This window comes from Ursus arctos, unplaced genomic scaffold (genome assembly GCF_023065955.2).
Source record: "Ursus arctos isolate Adak ecotype North America unplaced genomic scaffold, UrsArc2.0 scaffold_9, whole genome shotgun sequence".
In the NCBI taxonomy this organism is placed as follows: Eukaryota; Metazoa; Chordata; class Mammalia; order Carnivora; family Ursidae; genus Ursus; species Ursus arctos.
The window spans coordinates 32,120,784-32,142,013 of NW_026623111.1; the positions used below are offsets into that span (position 1 = coordinate 32,120,784).

General features: G+C 44.1%; 1 protein-coding gene across 3 annotated transcripts in view; it reads right to left on the reverse strand.

Moving 5' to 3' along the window:
- Positions 1-2,238: 2,238 nt before the first annotated feature.
- The window catches only part of RBM47 (RNA binding motif protein 47), a 147,374-nt gene continuing 128,382 nt past the window's right edge, over positions 2,239-21,230 (reverse strand). For 2 of the 3 annotated variants that reach the window (XM_048212046.2, XM_026508779.4), the window contains 4 exons: positions 13,798-14,954; positions 12,722-12,928; positions 9,632-9,843; positions 2,239-4,992 (listed from right to left, as the gene is read on the reverse strand). In XM_048212046.2, coding sequence (XP_048068003.1) covers positions 4,762-4,992; positions 9,632-9,843; positions 12,722-12,928; positions 13,798-14,923 — 1,776 coding nt within the window. In that variant the 5' untranslated portion in view covers positions 14,924-14,954 and the 3' untranslated portion in view covers positions 2,239-4,761. The remainder of the gene's footprint in view (positions 4,993-9,631; positions 9,844-12,721; positions 12,929-13,797; positions 14,955-21,230) is intronic. The other variant, XM_026508780.4, reaches the window with a different exon arrangement.

Genomic DNA, 21,230 nt, shown 5'->3' on the forward strand with positions numbered 1-21,230 from the left:
ACAGAGGAATACCGAGTATCTAGAAAGGGATGACTGAAGAGGGAGAAAGAGGAGAAAGAAAAGGCTGTACCCAGTCCAACAGCTTAGAACTTGAAGCAAACACTTTGTGGAGGTCTCCTGAACCTCATTTTGTATTTAAGCCTAATCCTGCCCTTGACCTTGGGGGGTCAGAGACGGGGAATGTGTCAACAAAGTGGTCGGGCAAGGATAAAGTGAGTACATCTGTATCATCCTACCCAGTCATTTTTTTAAAAAAACTGAAGATGTATTTTTTTTTAAGAGTCATGGTGTCAAAATGTCATTTCATCAAAAAAGCCATGCCAAAATATCACATTTCATGTTAAAAAACTGTAAATAAACTTCAACTCTGATAGAACCTGAGTGCCCAGAAGACTTTATAATAAAGATAACATCATGTAATAACTGAGGTAATATACATTTCCATTAAATAGTCAAGCACCCCATCCTTAAAACAGAGTTTGCTAAGCCAGGAAGGTCAATTACAGCTAACAAAACACGCCACACACAGCGCGTGCCGCAGAACAGCATCCAGCGAGTGTTGGACTGTCTTGGGAGGATCCTTCACTAGAAAAGAAAAACCAAAACTTTGTTTTCTAACTGTTCTTTCAACTAAATAATCGCTTACGTATATTGTCATGACAGGTATTTTTGGAATAAAAAAGCGGGGCGCCTATTCTAGGGAAATCAGAAGGGTACAGCTGGCTTTCTAGACAGTTCTTTAGCCTTCTCTGTCATGTTTGGCACAGCCTTGTAGATAGAACTCCTGAAAACTCCCAGCGTGGACATTGTGAGCGGCTCTACTTAGAGCTGCGAGGTCCTGCAGGCCGAGAAGAGGCATTTTCAGCCATTCGGCCTTCAGTTCTCATCCAAGTTCTCATCCAAGGAAAGAGGCTGCATATGGACACATACTAGAACCCAATGGAAAAGTGCACTGGTAGAGGAAGCTTTTCTTTTCTTTCTCTGGGCTCTGAGGCAGGTTGGTAGCATGACTGGTTTTGTCCACTTCCAGGATCAGTGTACTGTTCGCAAGAATCTGGGACTCGGAATCTGAGAACAGATTTCAGTCCAGGTCCTTACCAGCTGTGTGACCTTGGCCAGTCACACTGCTTACTTCACTGAGTTATTGTGAGGTCCTCATGCAATTAGGGAAGCCAAAGAGCCTAATGAGTGACGTCATCATAGCATTTGTCCCTACCCACTATGCTGTTTATCTGCTCAATCCATGTTCTCCCCCCGGAATGTAAGCTCTATTCGGACGAGGTGTTGTGGGTTTATTCAAGCTGTGGTTGCTACAGCACACAGAACCAACCCCAGTACCTCGTAGAGGAGTGATGCACATTTTGTGGGATTATTCTTTTTCTAATGAGACTTCAAACTCTGTGATTCTGCAATTTGAAGGGCATCTGTACTCTCCTCCTAGAACAAAAAGAAATCAGCAGATCTTGTTGCCCTTGAAAATATTGCCTAATGATCTGTCATCTTGGGAAGTTTGCTGGCCCCTCCTGCCTCTAAAAAAGGGCTTTATCTTTTTAAGAGGAAGAAGTTACTATTCCAAGAAATGTGAGAAGGAAGGCCGTAACCCAGACTGCTCAAGACTAAAAGGTAAAATTTTTTGTCAATGGTAAAGCCATGTGGGGCAAGTTTTTTAGAATTAATTCCAGTGACTACCCATCACCTGCCCTTCAGTCACCTGATTGGCTTAGCTAATGGACATTGTCTGAAGGTAGTGATGCTCTCTAGAGAAGAGGGAAGGAAGTGTCCTGCTAACCTTGCTGTGCACTGTGAAAACGAGGAACACAAGGCTTTGGTTTCTGAATGCAATGATGGACCTTCAGGTCACCCAGCACTTTCCCGAGATCACCAAACAAAATGTCACATCAACTGCCTCCATTTAGAGGTCTGAGTGTGGCGCTCTTGGGATCACAGACTTCAGTACTGACAGCAGAGACAGGCTTAGCCACATTCCACTCCAGTCCGGATGTTGAGCAGAATTTGGGCGCTTAACTTTCAACCACCTAACCTCGAGTCTGATGATACTGATAATTCACAGTTTTTACTATATAACCCATCTTCAATGTAATTCCAAGCCAAAATATGACAGTAACTTGCTGGTTTTTCTGGCTGAAAATACTGAACAAGTTGCTTCCTTCCACATTGTAAGGGTTTCTCTTATTTTGTTAGGAAAAAAAATCAGTATAAAGAAAACACAATTTAAAATAAGGTCTGGAAACTGCTTTACAGAAAGCTTTATTTACTACATACATCCTAAGAATGTATTGTAAATGAAGACCTAAATAAATTTAAAAGCTTTTCAAATACAAAGCAACTAAAGATAACTAAACTTCTAGCATGTTTGAAAACAGAGAACACTAAAGCTTTTTTTTTTTTAACATTTATATAGTTTGTTCTTAACCCTAAAAAAAAAAAAGTTCACATTTCAAGTTATAAACTTATCTCAGTAGTGTATGTGAAATGGTTTTGAAACAGAAAGAGACAGACTATAGAGAAGAGGCTCAGCAACATCTGTTTTTAAGGTAGTCTGGTAGTTGCCATGTTAACACATCTATCTTTTTCTTTTCATTACTTTTTTTTTTTTTTTTTTTTGCAAATAATTTACAGGCATATGTAAAATACAGTAAGACCGCTGGGTCAGAGTCTTATCCGGTTAACCTCTGCGACACCCCTTCACTGGAAGGAGTCCTTTCACACAAAGTCAAGGGACGAGGATCTGATCCAAACTGCATTTTGTTGGATTACTCATTCCACCAGATTCAAGTCTGGAGGCAGCTTGCTGGGTACATCATCAGGAACATTGCACGATTATTTTATGTCATTTAAGAACGATGGAAAGAAACATTAGACATGTTTAAAGGCCTTTGTAGGCACTCAATAATTTTATAGAATAGTTAAATAAATATTGCTTATATATAAAAAATTCATCCCACCCTAAGATGAGGGGGAGGGAAAAGGCATTTGGGACTCTCTTAATTTAAAATTTAAAACAAAACTAAAGTATTTGCTAAAGGCGTGATCCTATCATTAATCCATAAATAAGAATTCAGCCATTAGCAAAAATTCAGTGAGTGGAAAGATTTTCTAGATCTCTAATGTGACATAAACACACAACTGTGTCCTTGCTACCTATTGCACACCTCAAGTCCTTGATGGAGCCTTTAAAAAAAAAGTTCCATGTTGATGTATTTCATAAAGCAGATGACAATCTTAACATTTTACTGTATTTTACATTCACTCTGCTAAACAAAAGCCTTGAGACAGGCACAACACTGCAACAATACATTTACTTCCTAATAATAAACAAAACTTTTTAATAACATTGAAATAAAATGGTTTCACTCTGCATTAAACTATATACCATGAACTTACGCCACAGAAAACAACTAAAAACCTATTTACAAGCTATCTTTTAACTTCTACAGGTCTCTCCTCCTCCTCCTGGATGTGCACGCCCCGTCAGCTCACCCCCACCACGTGCACAGCAATGGAGAAAAGCCCTGCTCAATAAACATAGTATTTCCAACACCCCTGACAACCACAGATATTTTGCATTGAAACATAAGGAAGATAGAAGCATAACTTTCTACGACAAGAGTCTCTGAGGGTCTTGTCAACAAAAACATTCACTGTCTCTACAAACTCATACTTCAAAACTGAATAAAATAAAAGCATTAGAAAAGGAACTAAGGTTTTATATAAGACATTAAATAGCTATGCAAAGATATCTTATGGAAACTATTAAAATTTGTGCTTATGCATATTCAGCTATTGAAAATACTTCCCCAACCAAGACCAAAAAAACCCCACAACACAAAAAACCCCCACAAAAACCCAGGAAGAAGTATAAAAGCCACCAATGTTCTATCAGAGTAATTCATTTGCCCTAGACTTGCCAAACTCAGGGGTGGGGCTGGGGCTAGGAGGGAAGGAATGAGTAGGGGGATGGGGAGGGCAAGATACATGGAGAAGAAACAGGGAAACAGGGTAATGGTGGCAGGTGAGAGCTTTTCAGTGTTTGGACTTAGAAGTGTGACAAGTCTTTTCAACGTGGGCTTAAGGAGAGATCGAGTGTTTCCTTCCTTTAAAAAAAAAAAAAAAAAAGAACCGTCATAGATAACACATGGTAACACCATCAACCCTTAATGCCAACTGAAATAGAGATTTTACTCACTCTAAAATTGCACTTTCCAGTATAACTTTTAAAATAACATTTTATGTAGTATTTTAAAGCACTATGGTTTTGTATCTTTAAATATTGAATATATTTTTCAAAATAGTTCCCTAGCTGCTCAAGTGTGCTTTTCAATATATAGTTGATATATTATCGAAGGTACTACAAAATAGAAATCTCTGGAGTGCAGAAGTTAAGAAAATAACCTTCATACTGAAAATATATCCTTAAAAATACAAAAACAAAAACCTCTATACAAATATACTATGGAGTACAAATTTTTGAGAGATGGTATTAAGGCAGGAACCATTGCAAGTCTCTTAGAAATGTATGAACACAGGCTGCTAAGTTGAAAACAGTCTTTAAAAAAAAAAAACCACAAAAAAAAAACGAGTGAAAACTTCATGAATATAAAATCTTTCAGGATGATACTGGATAACATTCTTCACTTTCAGGTCGCACGAGTGTGCGAATCCCGCACGTTCTTTCTTCATAAATAGTCAAGTGTTCCCTCGGGGGCAGTTCGTGGTCGGCGGCCACCCCGGTGGCCAGCGTCAGTACGTCTGGTAGACGTCGTGGATGGGCACCTGGATAGCAGCGGCGGGGAAGGCCTGAGGTATGTAGCCCGCGTAGCCTCCGTACACGGCGGCCGCGTTCTTCTGTAGTGTGGCGAGCGTGGCGGTGGCCGGAGCGGCGAACGGCACGTAACTGGCCCCGTAGATGCCGGCAGTGGGAATTCTCTGAACGTTCGGAGCCACCGTGTACACCGGAGTCATCGGGCGGCCCTGCGGGGAGACAGAAGGCTCCTTACTGAGCGCGCCCGCGGGCCTCTCCCGCGCAGTCAACCCCACTCATCTTCCCGTTCCTGGGGGGCCGAGGTGGGGGCAGGAAGAGGTGAAAGCCAAGGTTTTCGTTCTCGGGGCGGGGAGGCGGACGGGTACAATCAGTCACTGTTGTAAGGGAAGGCGGTAAGGGCCATTAAGGGAAGCCGGAGTGGCGTCCTCAAGGCTCCTTGGAGTTCAGCTGGTCAAAGCGCCAGACCTGCCAAGCTAAGGGAGTTTAAACACTCTGGGATCTTCTACCTTGTCATTCCTTTCCAGCGGTATATCCCCAGAGCATTCTAGGAAAGGGAGTTGAGAATCTACCCTTTGCTCAGTTGATCTCACTGTAATTAAAAAAATTGTCCCTCAAATACATGCCAGCTGTCGCCTCAACTCTTCCTTAACTGAAGGAACATGGTGCTTCAAAAATAGGAGAGGAAGACAGACTGTGACAATGTTATGGAACCCACTGGATCGATCTCCGTCGGGGCAGCTTTTTAAGCTGTGACCTAAAAACCCTGTGACCATATACTTCAGCAAGTGTGATGGGTGATTTCGACCATCTCCCGCCTAAGATACGACACCCGCGATATATACAGTTGACCCTTGAACAACACAGGTTTGATCTGAGTGGGTCCACTTTCATGCGGATTCTTTCCACTAAGTTCAGCACAGTATTATGTATGTATTTTCTCTTCCTTATGATTTTCTTAACCATTTTCTTTTCTTTAGATTACTGTAAGAATACAATATGTAATACATACAACATACAGAGTATGTTTCATTGACTGTTTATGTTATCAGTAAGCCTTCTGGTCAACAGTAGGCTGTTAGTAAAGTTTTGGTGGAGTCAAAAGTTATATGTGGATTTATAACTGCATAGGGGGTTGGCACAACCCTTGGGTTGTTCAAGGGTCAACAGTACAGATGGTTGTAGAGGCTTAGAAAAGGAACCAACTCACTTGGGAAGCTGGAGAAAGCATCTTGAAAGTAGAGACATTTGAGCGGGGTCTTGAAGGGTAGGGAGGAGCTTCCACAGGAGAAGGAAGTAGGGACAGGCAAGCTCACTGCAGACGCCACCTCGAGCTCATCACAGTCCCTGCTACTCGCTCTTCTCTACTTGAAAGCCTAACATGCTATGTTTTCTGAGCAAACAGGTGTAAAGAGTGAAGCTTGTGGTTCAGTATTTCCCAAAGGGTTTGCTCTGGAGCCAGTTCTGGGAGATGCTTTATGGAGAGGGGATTTGTGGTAAAATAAAACACACGCTGAACAGAATACCTAGTGCTCCTTCTGTTCCTCAGAATGCCCTGCAGCACAGGCCGCTGTGGCCTCTAGGTCTTCACGCATCTTCAAAATAAACAATTCAGGATATAGGACATGGAGAATTCGATTTTTAAAAATGGTTTCTTCCTGGATTTTCATAAGGGAATTAGTTATCATTCCTTTACAAAATTTGCAAATGAGAGTCACAAAATGACATTCAAAGGAAAGTCACCATCTAAGAGCCATTTTTTCCACTGTAACCAAAATAATAATTATACTAAATGATAATAACAACTGAGGGACTGTGGTCTGCTAGGCACTATTCTAAGTGCCTTATTTGTATGATGTTACAGAATCATCACAATCACCAATGACACTTGTACTATGATTATACAGAGAGGTCTGGATGTGTTAACTGACTTGCACAAGGTGACACAGCTTTTAAGCAATGGAATGGGTGACTGTGGAGCCTGCACTTTTAGCCTTGTATTATCTTGTCTCCTCCAACACTAAAGCAACGAATATCTCATTGGCCAGAGAGAAACTTCACAACTGGGAAACGGTGGCTTACAGCGAGACACAATCTTTTCCAAATGCGTGGACATATATTATTTAGCGACAAATGCACAAGGGGATGAAACTGCAGGGAAGGGGGCATTCGAGAAAAACCTTTCCATGCGCTATGGTCCAGCTCAATACCTGGGCTTGGAAGGGTTGAGCATGGGGAGATGGGGGAGGAGGGAGGAAAGGAAAAGACCTCATCAAGGGGAATGGCTATCCCTGCTCTACTTATACCATAGATTTGTGAAGACTGAGAACACTTTGAAAAATAAATTTTTTAAAAAGTCTATGCCAGTAAACATTTTCTTAAATTACTTATAAAGGCTTTATGAAATTGAGGCTATAAAATGGCTAAGCAGGAACATCCCTGAGTACGTGCAAGACAGAGGAGTATGACTGAAGGTTTCCACAGGAAGGTTCTGGAAGTAATGCTGAGAATGGATTTCTAGTGTGGCTCCACTCGGAAAAGCGTTCTATTCACCAATCAGTAGTGCTTAAATGCTCCTTCCTCTGCTGCAGTTTGGCAGACAATATAGGGGTGGGGGCAGAGAGCCGAACATTCAGAGAGCCCAAGGTCAAAGAACTCAGAGGAAGCATGCAGAGTACCAAGATGGCGGGTAAGCACCAAGGCCACACACACTCAAAGAAGTCATTCCTGAGTTCAAAAGTAAGTAGCTCCAGGCATTCTGCAGGATATGTTGAGAAGGAGGGGGGAAAATCTCCATCAGGATCAACTGATAATGACTGTCTACTGAACAAATTCATAAGCAAAGACTCTGAACAGAGACCCTGGTGGCAACATTGAGGGGAGACTGACAAAAGACTGAAAAGAGCCTGTGGTCTAGAGAAATGAATACGAGAACTGGAATTTGGGACACTACGCACCAAGGACAAAAGTTCACGAGTTTCTTAGTAAAGAGAAATTTGAGATTATTACCCAAATTCCACTCAGTGTTGTCTGGAGGTTACTGTAGATACTTACAGTCAGTCCACAGTAGTAGCTATGCTCAGTTGCCATTTCATAGTGTGAGTCATTTACAACCTATCCCTCGTCCTGGCTTTAGGAAGTCCAGACAGAAGGAATACTTGATGACACACTCACAGATGAATACACTTCAACCGGCATAACCCCCTCTGAATAGCACAGTCAAGAATGGGCACAGAGAGGGCCAAAGCGACAGCACTGCCGTGAGGTGGCTCACAAGTCTGGCTCTATTTCAGCATTACTGAGGAGCCAATACAAAACATGGATTCTAGAACCTCAGCCGAGTTCTTTTTTTTTTTTTCTAAAGATTTTATTTATTTATTTGACAGAGATAGAGACAGCCAGCGAGAGAGGGAACACAAGCAGGGGGAGTGGGAGAGGAAGAAGCAGGCTCATAGCGGAGGAGCCTGATGTGGGGCTCGATCCCATAATGCTGGGATCACGCCCTGAGCCGAAGGCAGACGCTTAACCGCTGTGCCACCCAGGCGCCCCCCGAGTTCTGCCCAATGGGAATCTTCTGGGGTCTGAGTCTAAGAATCTGTTTTGTAAACATACTCCCTGGATAATTCTTATCCAGTTAGGGAAGGGACCCCCAGCCTGAGTATCTGTACTTGTTGACTGGAAAGGATTTTGAGATTCACTGCCTCACAAAAAGTAGCTTTAACACGATTTTTTGTTTTGTTTTGTTCGGATGAATGACATATCATCTACAGGTATTCTCTACGTGCTATGCACTGAAGATAACAAGGAAATGTAAGATGTAACTCTCAGTCTAGAGGAACTTCATGAGCTGGGGAGATGGAACATATTAGCAATCATATGCCCAGTTATAATGTGGGTGATGAGAAACACAGGACACAGGATTTCCAAGGCTAGGGTGGATGGGAAAGATTCTACAGAAGCCACGAGACTGAAGACACCATTCAGAAGAGAAACTATAGAAGAGGCTGGAACAGTAAGATTGGACCGGATGAAAAGGAATGGGAACAGCTGGGTCTACTTGGAGGAGAAGATTAAGGGCAGATTTTGTGAAGTTTCATATACCTGTATCTCTACAGAGTTCTCTCTCCACGCACGCTCTTACAGACCTGTATATGGATATACATGTTGAAATACTCATGCACAGGTGGGGGGGAGAGAGAGGACTTTATTATTTTTTTTAAGATTTATTTATTTGAGAGACAGAGACAGAGAGAGCGAGCGAGCACGTGCTCGGGGTAGGGAGGAGCAGAGGGAGACAGAGAATCTCAAGCAGGCGCTGCTCGGAGCACAGAGCCTGATGTGGGGCCCAATCTCACGACCCTGAGACGAAAATCAAGAGTCAGAAGCTTAACCGACTGAGAAACCCAGGTGCCCTGACAGAGAGAGCTTTAAAAAAAACAAAAACAAAAACTTCCTAGAGCTGCAATTTGGAATGTGAAAATGTGAGCTATCTGCCTGGACTTTGGGAATCTGCCCCTTAACAGTAAGAACGTGAGTTAAAAATTATCCAGCGTCATAAAAAAAAATCGTATGTACAATATCGTGACACTGTGAAGAATTACATGTGTCATTTTTGCATATCACTTCCCATCTTTAATACGGTGATGACATTAGGGTAGTACAATTATTATTTTAAACTCGTCTGTCCTGGCATGATTTATAGGACCCATTTTTTCTGTCGCCCCATCCCATGCTTCATCAGAGAGCTAGGCACACAGCTAATTCTCCTGCTGAGCGGGAGGGAGGAATCCATGATAAAGGGAGGCCCCCCCCCCCCCCCACAGATGTCGAGGACCCCAGCAAGGGCTCTACCTGGAAAGGTGGAGGCGTGGACACGGCAGGAATGACGGCGGCGGCGGCGGCGGCGGCTGCAGCGGCGGCAGCGGCGGCGCTGGCGGGGTCTGGCTGCACGGCGATGGGGCTGATCATGTGCTCCATTGTGTGGATTTTGCCGTCTTCGATCATTTTAGGGGCTGGTGCTGCCTGAAACATGGAATACTGGGCCCCGATGGCAGGGATGGCCACTGCAAGAGAAGGGACAGGGAAACGTACACGCTTGAAAGTCCTCGAGGAAGATCCGTCGCTTTCCTGCTATTTTTCAAAGCCAAGTATGGCGGTCATGGGCCTCCCCTGCTAACTAGTGCTCCCTCAGTCTGGGCAACAAGGCTCTACCCAGGAGGGAGAGAGGGGAGCTGGCAGGGACGTCCTGCTCCCTGTTCCTCCTACAAAAAGAACCACATGGGTACGGATGGAGTCTCCCAACAGATGCTTACGGGAAGATGTCTAGAGTTTAGGTGTCTGCACCAACGTTTTTCCTACTGCTTCTAAGGAGAAATCTCATCTTGAATCCTCTCTTGATGTCCTGCAGCACAGGAAAGGGCCTTTTTTTTTTTTTTTAAGATTTTATTTATTTGACAGAGAGAGAGAAAGAGAGAGTGTGCATAAGCAGGGGAGCAGCAGAGGGAGAGGGAGAAGCAGGCTCTCTGCTGAGCAAGGAGCCCGATGTGGGGCTCGATCCCAGGACTCTGGGATCATGTCCCCAGCTGAAGGCAGATGCTTAACTGACTGAGCCACCCAGGCACCCCAGGAAAGGGCCTTCTGACTGAGAGGGGAGGCTCACGGTGAGAAGTGAGATCAGAGGCTCAAGGCCCACCAGGTGCGAGCGAGAGTGAGCAGGCCGGCCCCCATCATTCACCTGGCCCATTACCAGACCCGTCACCCTTTCGCTTTCAGGTTTTAAGAAGCAGGTGCTGGTGAGGGTTTCCTTCTGGGAACTCAGAGGTCTGTGCACGACTTCCCCACTCTGTGTTTCAGATTTCAGCATTACTGATTCAAGGAAAAATACTTAATAAAAAATGGCAAATTCCCTCATTTTCTAATGTCCACTCATAGTAGAGAAGCAGCAGAGTGGCTGGTTTTAGGATGGGTCCTGCCAGCTCAAAGATGTGCTTCTGTGAGTAAGTCCAAGGGATTCTGTTTTAACCAGGGGCTCAAACAGACAGCAGTTAATGAATGCCAACATATGACAGAGGTAACAAGGACAAAATTCTAGCCCTGGTTTTGGAGGAGTCTGTGAGTCTGTGGTATGTGTGCGCGTGTTGAAGGTAAGCAAGAATATAAAGTGTATACACAGTGGGCTTTCATCTGTGTTTTTTCTACAAGTGTAGGTGTATTTACTCTAATACAAGCAGGCTTGATACGAGGTGAAGAGACAAATGACTGCAGGCTAAACAATGGGATGGCCTTTCAGAAGATGGACCTAAAACCTTAACCAAATCCTTCACCTGCCTTTGCAATCATACGGTCTTGTGGCCAGATACTTCACCAGAAGTTCTAATTTTCTGGATGAATGAGAAATTGAGGCCAAGGGGATGGGGACCTGAGGTGATCAGGAGTTTCAGCTACACTGGGGTTGTACTGAGTAACTCTGGACTGTTTTGGCTGTCAGCCCACAGGAATTTCTATGTCAGGCCCCAGGACACGACTATACACTTAAAGATGGTTTAAGAGTTCTTTTGTCTAGTTAAATCTTAAACTACTGCAACTTGCCAACAGGAGTCCCTTTTCTAACAAGCAGAAGTGACAACTCCCATATCCAGGCTCTGTTTTATGGCATTACAGAGAAATACACGATCAGTTTAACACTGCTTACAGTGTCAACGGCATTTATAAAGAAATCCAATGTAAGGAGTCACTTGACTGAGAATTTGCAACATTTTTTCACAGGCAAAAAGCAAAATAAATAAATAATAAATGATTTTATATATATATATATATATATCTATATATATATCTATATATCTATATATCTATCTATCTATCTCACTGGATTATCAAAAGGAAGCTCTACTGGGAAAATGCTTTTTAAGCCCTACGTGGCAATGCAAACCTATGCCCCAAACCCAGATTCCTTGAATCTTTTAGCTAGGGGAAGGAGTGTACAATCCTCAACCAGAAGAAAAACAGAGCAGCTGAGCTTCAAGGGGAGGATTCTCTCCAAGAGCTCGTCAATCTACCCTCCCTGGAAGCAGGAAGAGGGCTGGAGGAGGACTGCTGTGATTGTCCACGAATGGATTTTCCCTGTGTTTGGATGCCTGTGTGATGTGTGCTAATAGGGAGCTGGTGCACTGACGCTCTCTTGACGGAGTTCCTCGCAAGTTAGGATCAGAAAGACCTGCCTCGTGTTAGGTGACCAATGGGCACTATTAATACTGGCAAACTGGTCTGTGGGGCCTGGAGTTGAAAGCAAAGTTCAAGGTTTCTGGCTTGAATTACTTGAGTGTCCCTTCCCCCAATCTACTGATCCAGCGAAAGGGAGAGAGAGAAGTGCTCGAAATCAGAATCCAGGAAGTGAGCAGCTGCAAAAACTTTCATTGCTGTCTTGTTCCCAGGTGTTCTGGTTTGTTCTAAGACCATGACAAGGGACACTTGTGTTTCATGCTCCCGAAAGGGAATTTTCTACCCTTTCCACCAACTCTCGGAACCGGCGCTCAGCTATACCCTCTGGCCGCTGACTGCTCGAGGAGGGAGAAGATAGTTTGAGCTGGCAGAAGATACAGAAGACCCCCCCCCCAGTCTTCTGTTGTCTTCCTCTGCCTCTCCCCCACCACTCCAACTCTGCCTACTTGGTCACAGATGGAGAAAGAGCCTAACAACTGGTGACACCCACTTGAAAAACCCACTACTGGGAAGTTCGACTTGAACATGATCAGGGCTAGACCATCCCCTTAAGCTCTAGAGAAGAGGACTCAGGAGGCCATAGTCTTTGCCTCACCTCTGGCTGCCTGTGAGAAGAGGAAGGCAAGTGTCAATGAAAGAGCCTGAGAAAACCTTGGGGTCGCTTCAGAGAGAGCGCTGGGGTTTCGGCTGAATGGATGCATTCTATCTCTGGTTTATACTGACCTGTACCAGGTTTAATGGCAACTGGATTGACGGCAGAGATTTCCAAATTCGGTACAAGTTCATATCCTTTTTCTTGCTGCTTTCCTTTCCCTTCATGATATCGGCTATATATACCACGGCCGGCTGAGTATCCCCCGAGGTAGGAGCCCCTGGGCCCTGGGGCTCTGTTGCCAGCCGCACCTCGACCCCGGCCTCTTATGCTGCCTGCTTATAATAACAACACAAAACATGATGAGCATCCGACAGTGACTGTGCAAGACGCAGATCTTACTCAAGCTTCTTGGTGTTCAGGTGTTTGCCCTGAGTCTAAGTTGCAGGTGGTGTGTAGGTGCTCTTCAGTGAGCTGGTAAGATGCTTCCAACATTCTGTTCCAGCCCAGGTTCCTACCCTGAGTACGTCTGCTTAACGCAAGAGAGGAACTGGCATGGTGAGTTCCCAGGACTGCGAGTGCAACTGCAATGAAGAACCACCTTCAAGGGCTGTAAGAAAGTTCCATCTGGAAGGGGATCTGCTGGTGCACCTTCCTCATTTTATGCGTGAGAAAACTGGCGGAAGGAGGTTAAAGAGACTGATGAAAGTCACAGGGCCAGTTAATCTCATGACAGCAGGACGCAGACCCTACGTATTGGTTTCCCGGTGTAATGCCTGGTTTCATGACACCCTAGCCAGTAAGTTCACCACCATCACCATGCCAACAACATCCTGCTTCCTACTCCCCAACATCCTGAAGATTTAATTCCACAAGGGGGCTTTAACCTAAGTACCCAGAGACTGGCAGACTAGCCCCAAACTGGGTAGGCCCTGCAGAGACAATATGCAGGAAACGCTTGCATGCCCCCGTGATTTCACCGCTCACCCCATGTGCAGGAACGACCTGTATTTCCCTCAATGCTATGGAAGCGAACGCCCGAAAGTGCCGGTGAAGAACAGACCCCCGAACCGACCCCCAAAGGAGGGTGGGGAAGTGGGGGGAGGAGCCCATCTACCAGCTCAGCAAATCACAGCCCCAACACCCCTGACGCTGCCCGGGCCGCGCGGCTCTCGGGGGCCTCCCCTGCAGACCAGCCCCCACTAACCTTTCACAAAGTAGTCTCTGTTGGGCCCGATGAGCGCGTTGTAGGGGTAGCCGTAGTAGGCGAGCGTATAGGGGTCACAAGAGTACACGTAGCTGGGCTGCTGCACCGCCGCCTCGGCCGCGCCGCCGCCCTTGGCCGCCTTCTGGTAGCGGGAGTACTGCTCCTTGTCCACGGGCTTGGCCAGCGTCACCTCGAGGCACGAGCCCTCCAGCTCGGTGCCGTTGAGGTTGTTCATGGCGTGCACGGCGTCCTCGCGGCTGACAAAGTGCACGAAGGCGTAGTCGCGGATCTTCTTGACGCGCTCCACGCAGCCCGGGTTGAACTGGCCAAAGCTCTTCTTGATGGTGTCCTCCGTGGTCTCGATCATGAGGTTGCGCACGTAGAGGATCTTCACAGTCTCCATCACGTCCTCGTCCACGTCGATCTCGGGCTCGGCCCAGTCCACGGCGATCTGGTGGCCCCACAGCTGGATGCGGCCGGGCATGAGCTTGCGGCGCGCCATGGCAGCGGCACGGTGGCTCTCGTACTCGACGAAGGCGAAGCCGCGGTTCTTCATCTTGTCGGCCGCGCTGGCGTAGACGATCACGTCCAGCACGCCCTCGGTGACCTTGGCGATCTCCTCCAGGATCTCCTCGCGCTTCTTCATCTTGGGGATGCCGCCGATGAAGAGGCGGCAGTTGTCCACGCTGCAGCACACGCCGAGCAGGCGGCCCGGGCGGATCTCGTAGTTGTTGAGCTCGCGCACGGCGCGCTTGGCCTCGCTCTTGTGGCAGTACATGACGAAGGCGTAGCCGCGGTTCTTGCCGTCGAAGTCCATCATGAGGCGCAGCTCGTAGATGCGGCCCACCGCCTCGAACACAGGCACCAGCTCATCCTCGTACACGTCGCGCGGGATCTTGCCCACGAAGACCTCGCAGCCGCGCTGCGGGTGCGGACCCTCCCAGCCGGGCGGCGGGCCGCCGTACTTGCGCTGCCCGTTCTCCTGCACCATGCTGTAGCCCGTGCGCTCCATCAGCGCCAGCAGCGCCGCCTCGTTGGGCGCGCCGGCCACGCCCTCCGGCACCTTGGCCGAGGCCGCGGCGGCCGAGTCGCTGCTCATGGCTGCGGTGGAATCCTCTGCGGTCATAATGTCAAAGGCATCCACGGCTGGAGGAGACCTGGGGGAGGCAGAAGGGAGGGTGAGCGTGGAGTCCGCACCGCGTCGAGCCTACACCTGGCTACTTCATTCTTTTAAGACATGAGAGACTCACGCGTAACTAGCAGGTGGTTAGATGAGAAATAAATAATACAGCAGCTCGAACAGAGTCCAAATGAGTCAAGTTGTTTTGCAGGAAAAACCAGAAGTGACTCGGGAAAAAAATCAGAATGAGCAAGTACTTCCGCTTAATCAGTACCCCAACAGCTTTGAAGCACAGGGAACCTGTTGTAATCGTTAGCGAAAACCTCACATTCTTGCAGCAAATGGCAACATCTTTTGCTCAATTCCTGCACTGTCAACTCAGATTGATTTCCTTTTAGTCATAGCATTTTACCCCACTTAATTTCTTGGGCAGACAAAGCCTCTTTGCTTTCTTTTTAAAGACAGTCTTGTCCATTTAGGAATGGAACTAGAGCAGTGTATTTAAGTTGTCAAGGAAGACTTCGAGGAGGTGCTATTATACAAGATCGATAGAGCTGTGTGCTGAAGCTTTTTACGAGAGAGAAACGGAACATCCACATGGCCAAGGACTTGGCCTAGAACTGTGGTAAGAGCTGGTAAGTCTGATTTTTACGGTGTCATTTAGGCAACAGTCTCGGTGGGAACCATGCATGGATCCCGAATCGGTCCACAAAGAGCTAGACTAAGTTCAACTGGGGGGTTTATGAAGCAGCTACTACCTGGTAAGCCACAGTACAGTTTAGGGAGAACTGTTACATGCATTATCTTACTCGATCTTCTTAATTTCCTTACATGAAAAGTGATATTATTATTACTCCTAATTTGTCTATAGGCTCAGAGAATTTGAGTAAACTGCCCATTTCAAACAGCAAGTGTCATCTTCTACCAGGACTTGATTCCAAGTCACCTGGCTCCAGATTCCATGTTCTTTCTTGGAAAGTAGTGCTGGGCGACGGAACTTTCCGTGAGGATGGAAAAGCTGTGACTAGCCACTTATAGCTACTGAACACTTAACATGGGGCTACTGTAACTGCTGAACTGAGTATTTTATTTCATTTTAATTAACTTAAAATTAAATAGTCATAGGGCACTGGGTAGCTAGGTCGGTTAAATGTCCCACCCTGGATTTTGGCTCAGGTCACGATCTCAAGGGTGGGGTACCTAGCCTGCCTTGGGCTCCGCACTCAGAGGGGAGGTTGCTTGAGATTCGCTCCCCTTGTCCCTCCCCCACTGGCTCTGTCTCTCTAAAATAAATAAATAAATCTTTAAAAAAATCCATATACAGCAGTGCAAGTCTAAACCATGTCACCTTCACTCATACAGTATGGGCTCTGTGGAGATGATTTTATATATACAATAAGGTTATCACTAGGAGCTTTGTACTGTGCTTTTGTAAAAAGGTCCTTTAAAAAACAGTTTATTTCATTTTTTGGGCTATAAAAGTATTCAGGTAAATTTTACGGAAAATTAAGAAAAATAGGAAAAGAAATCATTCCTATTATTCCTACCCACTGTTAGCCACAATTAAACTTTCCCATCTTTTTTTTTTTTAATAGGATTTTTTTGGGGGGGGAACTTGGCTTCCAACAAATTTACATCTTGCTGCTTTGCTTCATTTTTTAAGCATTCCTCCACATTCTTAAAAACTCTTTGTAAAAACGTAATTTTTAATGGCATAAAGTTTCATCATTCAAACTGGAATCTGGAGCATTATATGTAAAAATTTACCAGTAGGAATTGTATAGAATATTAAGGGAAATTTCAAGAATAATCAAGGTAAATTTGATCTTCTAAAGAAAAAAAAAACCACAAAAGAAATTGTAGGGACACAACAGAAATCTGAGATGTTTATTTGCCAGCCGGCTAAACCAGTCCTTCCTTGGTTCATTTGCCATAACATCAAGGGGCAGTATGATTTAGTGGGGAAGCGAATGGCCACTGGGGCCAGACTGTACTGTTATGTGTGAATCCCAGCTCTAAAGCTTCCTAGTTGTATGAATTAGAGCAAGGATATTTAGCTGTCCCATGCCTCAGTTTCCCTCTCTATAAAACGGGAATGATGAGAATGATAGTATTAAGTGTAGAGGAACAAGTGAGTTAATACACACAAAGCACTTTGAATTGTGCCTAGAACATTGTAAACATTCAAGAAACCTCCGTTGTTATTACTATCTTTAATCCAAACTTCAGGGTAAAACTTCAGACCAAGTCTTTCAATGTTAGGGTAATTTTGACACTTTCTCAGTTCTTTAAAAACATGTTTCATATGGCTTCTATTCTTATTTCTTTTGCTCTTTAAGTGCTTGAGACTAGTTTGACAACATATCCACTTATCATGAAGTCTTTTTTTCTGTTATAAATTTGAAAAGGATACGTTTGTTCCTGTAGTTTTACACTGAAACAGAAATTTCAATGTCAGATTTGAACATGAAGCTCTTCCCTTCCTTCCAAAAGGGAGATAAGGATATATTCTTAAGAAGACTATTTGTACAAACATGTATGTGTTTATAATCTGTGACCTGGAAAGGAAATGCCAGGACATATATAAACATGTGTGAGGCAATTCAAGATCTCACATGTTGTGCTACATAAAACATTAACTGAAGTCCAAAGGACGACACCTTATTGCTCTGCTGAGATAAGCAGAGTTGACTTTGTCTTTCCTAATTGTACTCTGAAATTACCATTTTACACGAAGAGAAGTCTTATAATGGTCAGGCTATGGGAGTCATTTCCAGTTTCAACTCCATTAATTTTATCAAAATTTTTGTTTGCTTTCAATCTGAAATCTGCTGGGGTGAGTAATATAATCACTTCTTTTTGTTTTAATCACTTCTTTTAAAATTGTTATAGCTTATTTTTTTACATCTATAAGCCAAAAAAAAAAGTCTTTTTTTCCTGAGCTTTCAACATCTGGAATAAATGTATCATGTTATTGGCCCTCTTTCCCTTTTTTCTTAGGCCACTAGGAAGTTCAGGATTAAATCTGCCACTTCAATTTTAGTAATTATCTAAGACATTACAACACAGTCTCAAGTTTATCTAATTTTGCCTATAGTTTCATTTTTTTAGTCTTCTACATACCCGATGCCATGAATTTAGCTATTTATATTGTTCATCTTATTGTTCATATGTTCCTGGAAGTCATCTCACAAAATTTTGGAACTACGAGAGGAATAAAAGCATCTATCCACACACACCCTAATATGCACCAGACATTGATGAATGTAGTGTCTAAATGAACTGTCTTTTATACTAACTAAAAACATTGACATAAAAACAAATGAGAACCACAGTGAGATACCACTTCATGCTTATTAGCATGGTTATTATAAAAACAAAACAAAACACAAAATAAGCACTAGCAAGAATGTGAAGAAAATTGGAATCCTTCCGCATTGCTAGTAGAACTGTAAAATGGTTCAGCTACTGTGGAAAACAATATGGCTCGTTATATACCCAAAAGAACTGAAAACAAGGACTCAAACAGATATTTGTACACCAATTATCCAAACAGTATCATTCACAATAATCAAAAAGTGGAAGCAACCCAAACATCCAATGATGCATGGAAGGACAAACAAAATGTGGGATATTATTCAGCCTTAAAAAGGAAGGGAATTATTACACGTGTTACAACTTGGATGCACCATGAAGACATTGTGCTAAGTGAATTAACCCAGACACAAAAGGAAAAATATTGTATGATTCCACTTATATGAAGTACCTCGAATAGACAAATTCATAGAGCTAGGAAGTAGAATCATGGTTGCTGGGAGATGGGGAAGGGGAGAATAGAGCATTACTGTTTATGGAGTTTCAATCAGGGATGCTGAGAAAGTTCTGGAGCTTTGGATGGTGGTGATGGTTATGCAACAATGTGAATGTACTTGATGCCACTGAACTGTATACTTAAAAATAGTTAAAATGGTTAATTTCGTTATGTATATTTTACCACAATTAAAAAAAAAAACGTAATCCCATAAAATTAGGATTTCATTAGAAGCCATTAAAAAATGGTACAATGAGGAGGTTTCCAAACATTCGAGAAAAACTTAGGGTCTACAAACTCCATTCTCCTTATCTTCATGTCTAATATACTATAGTTAAATAAATTATATGGTGTGTTGCTCAATGAATTTTAAGGCCAAAGGCTTAGACATCTAAAAGAGATATATGATTTATTTAATGCCTTAAAAAAGGGCACTATATAGCTAATATGACCCTTCTCCCAGAGATGTAACAGAATACCTAACTTATTATAATTAGACAAGCTTTAGACCAAGGGCTTGGCAACTATGGCCATGAGCCAATTTCTTTTATAAATAAAGTTTTATCAGAACACAGTCATACCCTTCAAAAATATATTATCTCTGGTTGCTTTTGTAGCTCAATGGCAGAGTCATATAGTTCACATTATATGGCCCGCAAAGCCTAAAATATTTGCTGTCTGGCTAGGTATAGACCAAGTCGGCTGACCTCTGCTCCAGGAGATGTGCACAGAACATCAACAGGACTAAGCAGCATAGATTGCTCCTGCTAAGTCTTACGGTCACTTTGTTCTCGGCTGCCTACGCTGAGCAACGACTTTATTTCAGGGCCAACTTTTAAGTTCTAACATATTTTAAAGACAGTCTTCTTGATCTGCCTTCTCCCCTTCTCAGTTAAGCTGTTTGCCAGCTAAGTGTGGAGTTAAATTTAGGAGACCTGGAAGGAGAGATATCTGGTGAAGGTGGCTGGCTCAGCTTCTAACACTTACATGTGCACAATAATACTTTTTTTTTTTAAGATTTCATTATTTATTTATTTGAGAGAGAGTGAGCGCGCAAGAGAGAGCACAGGCAGGGGGAGGGGCAGAGGGAGAGGAAGAAGCAGACCCCTCGCTGAGCAGGGAGCACAACGTGGGGCTTGATGCCAGGACCCTGAGATCAGGAGCTGAGTGGAAGGCACTGTTCATTTATATTCACTCATTCTGCAAATATTTATTGAGCGCCTACTATGTGCCAGATACCGGTGGACCTCGTTCTCACGGAGCCCACCTTGGAGTACACTGTAACTAGAGAATTATACTTCAAATTCTAAAAACCTGAGAATTAAGGCATCTTGTATTGTGCCCAATCACCAGAGACTGCTTCGAAAGAGTCGTAACTCAATATTACCAACAGTTTGTTTTTGATAAGACTCTAGTTTCCCAGGTTGAAAGTGTAACCACCATCACTACTGTGCTTTAAAAAATCAGTTTAGAATACCCTCTTCATATGCGTGTGTGTGTTCCAAGTGGGGGGTGTCTGAGTAGTGAGAAATACTATCTTTTGAATAACAAGATTCTTCTTGTAGTAGGAGTGTGGACACAATGAGTAGTAAGTACACTTCATAAGCTGAACATTGTGAGTAAAAAACAACAACAATTTGGATACATGGCACAGAATTATCCATTCAATATAAGATAGTGGATTTTTTTTAAAGATTTAATTTAGAGAAAAAGAGGGAGGGAGAGAGAGAGAGAGAGCGGGTGGAGGGAGGGGCAGAGGGAAAGAATCTCAAGCCGACTCCATGCTGAGACCAACAAGCGCTCAATCTCATGACCCTGAGATTGTGACCTGAGCCGAAATCAAGAGTCAGATGTTTAACCGACTGAGCCACCCCAGTGCCCCAATATAAGATAGTTTTAAAGTAGACTGGAGAGTCTGATTTAGGCGGCCCAGCATGCTGAATAAACGCACAGTCTCTGGAGTCAGAGACCCAGGGCCAAAACTTGCCTCCTCTGCTTACCAGTTGTGAACCCTGGGGAAAGCCACTTAACCTCCTAAAGCCTCAATATGCTCATCTTTAAAATGGTGACAGTAATGGCTCATGTTTACTGAATGCCCATTATGGGCCAGGCAGTGTGCTACACTTTTTGTAAAATGCATTACTCGCTCCAATCCTCACCAAGTCTGTATGGGATATTATTACGCTCTCCACCTTATAGATAAGGAAACTGAGGCACAGAGAGATTAAGCAGATTCTCAGTTCCTGAGCCTCAGAGCTGCTATGTGAGCGCTGACCGCCTGGCTTAGACTCTGCACCACAGCCGTCCCGCAGTGATTCTCACGGCCGGGCTGTGGGGAGGAGGACATGAAATGATCCACATAAAATCCACATTCTCCTAGCACAGAACCTCGCACTAAGTGCTCAAAAACTGTTCGCGGAAGAAGTCTGAACTTAAAAAAAAGGGGTATTTGAACTTGAGGTAAGAATCCTGCTCCTGTGTAGGGTTCTTGTGTTTATCGGG